Source organism: Danio rerio, chromosome 6 (assembly GCF_052040795.2).
Source record: "Danio rerio strain M-AB ecotype USA chromosome 6, GRCz13ab, whole genome shotgun sequence".
Taxonomy (NCBI): Eukaryota; Metazoa; Chordata; class Actinopteri; order Cypriniformes; family Danionidae; genus Danio; species Danio rerio.
The window spans coordinates 2,212,501-2,214,353 of record NC_141026.1 but is presented as its reverse complement, the minus strand read 5'-3'; the positions used below and the strand labels follow the sequence as shown (position 1 = coordinate 2,214,353).

General features: G+C 31.0%; 2 protein-coding genes across 10 annotated transcripts in view; both read left to right on the top strand.

The window, feature by feature from the left end:
* Positions 1–1,853, top strand: part of plxna1b (plexin A1b) — a 744,633-nt gene that overhangs the window by 501,263 nt on the left and 241,517 nt on the right. The window lies entirely within an intron of this gene.
* The window catches only part of chchd6b (coiled-coil-helix-coiled-coil-helix domain containing 6b), a 19,672-nt gene continuing 18,510 nt past the window's right edge, over positions 692–1,853 (top strand). For 8 of the 9 annotated variants that reach the window (XR_015492752.1, XR_015492751.1, XR_015492750.1 and 5 more), the window contains exon 1: positions 692–918. Coding sequence is in view for 5 of the 9 variants with exons in the window: in XM_087255517.1 (XP_087111643.1) it covers positions 835–918 (84 nt within the window). In the remaining 4 variants the exon portion in view is untranslated. 9 annotated transcript variants of the gene reach the window in all.

Below are 1,853 nucleotides of genomic sequence, written 5' to 3'. Positions count from 1 at the left end.
TGTTGTTCAATCCTAATTTGTAATTTAAGTACAGTTTATATAACATTACACACGCAAGCACGCCGCACGCACGCACACACACACACACACACACATTTTTTTTTTAATGTCAAGCAGTGCTTGACCCGACCCGAGAGTCCGACGACTTTTATTTTGGAATATTTATGCAGTGATGTTCGCATTCACAAGGAACTGTCTGGCGTCTTTAGATGTGAATACCGTTTTCATTTTGAGATTATGTTTATATATATATATATATATATATATATATATATATATATATATATATATATATATATATATATATATATATATATATATATATAATTTCACAAAAGACCATTCGCATGTATTTGCAGAAATAAAACGTTTGATATTTTCAACAAATATGATTTAATGATCATATTTGTTTCTGAAATCAAACTTTTTATGCACTTATTCATGTAAATGTTTGGTTATAATGACAATACTTCACCATTATTGAGCAAAAAAATCTTAATTAGAGAATAAAGTGATTAAAATTAAGAAAAACTTAACCTTATTAATTCAATAGCACAAGAATATAAGGTAATACATATCCAAAAGGTTTAACTTTTTAGCTGACAGAAATAAAAAATCGACAAAATGTCCTTCTACGACCACGTCGTGACGTCACCGCACTGAATTAAACTACACTTCCCATAATTCCTTTGCGCTTCCGCGTGACGCCTGATGAAGTGTGTTCGGATGTTTGACGGTTGTGTCTGCATGTAGCGGGACGCGGTGACCCTCAGACGGTTTTTGGCTGAAATAATCAGTGTTTTTCCCCCTGAATTTCGGGTGTTTTTCGGCCTGATGGGAGCCGCTGACAGCAGGAGCAGGTCCGTGTCATTCGGCCTGGATGAAAAGGAAAATGTCACAGTCCTTCACGGAGTAAAGGTGAAGATACACACGCATATTAGCAGAAAACACACACTTTAAAGCTAATGATACTGTACTTAAACACGAATCAGAAGTGATTTATTAATTTAATTGTGGTTATATGAACGGAACTGTAATTGTAGTGGTCCACTTATGAACTTAAATGACTGTGAAAATGTATAAATATAAGTGTCAGTGGTGAAATCACGGTGGAATACCCTAATTTTACTGTATTGTTGTCTAGTTTATGCTAATGTTAGTCTACTGTGAAATTGAAACCTGTACAGTAATATTATCTGCTGTCATTCAAGGTCAGAGACACAAAACACTGAGATAAGACTGATCTGAGAACATTCTCCGTGTGTCTTTATTCCACTTTCGATTAATTAATTTATTTCAGATCAAATAATTTATTCTTATTTAATTAATTATTGTATACATTTGTGTTAGCAAACATGTTGTGGTGCATCAGGTGGTTATTTTCAATTTCAACATTATAAAGTGTTTCTCTTAAGTCTTGCTTCTAGCTTTTTGCTGATGTGTGTCAGAAATTCACCACTTTTATGAATAAAATGAACAATACTATGTTATTTCAGTCACATTTCAGACATTATTACATTAATTGTAGTTATATTTAATTTTAAGTACTAAAGTATCCAAACATCTATATGTAAATAGACATAATAAGACAAAAACACAACTAAATGACCACAGATTTTAAAAAGACAAACAGTAAAAATAACAAAAAAAATTTTATAGTATTTTTGTTAATTATTTATACTTTAATGTGACAATTTACAAGTGTATTAACAAATCAGTGATGCTAAATAAAGCTGCTCAACAGTAAAAAGGTGCTGTGATTGAGTGATTTTAAATACGTTTAAATACATACGGTATTTCTAATATTACCAAGATGTAAATATTTTACTTTAATTAAAAAAAATTGCTAATAA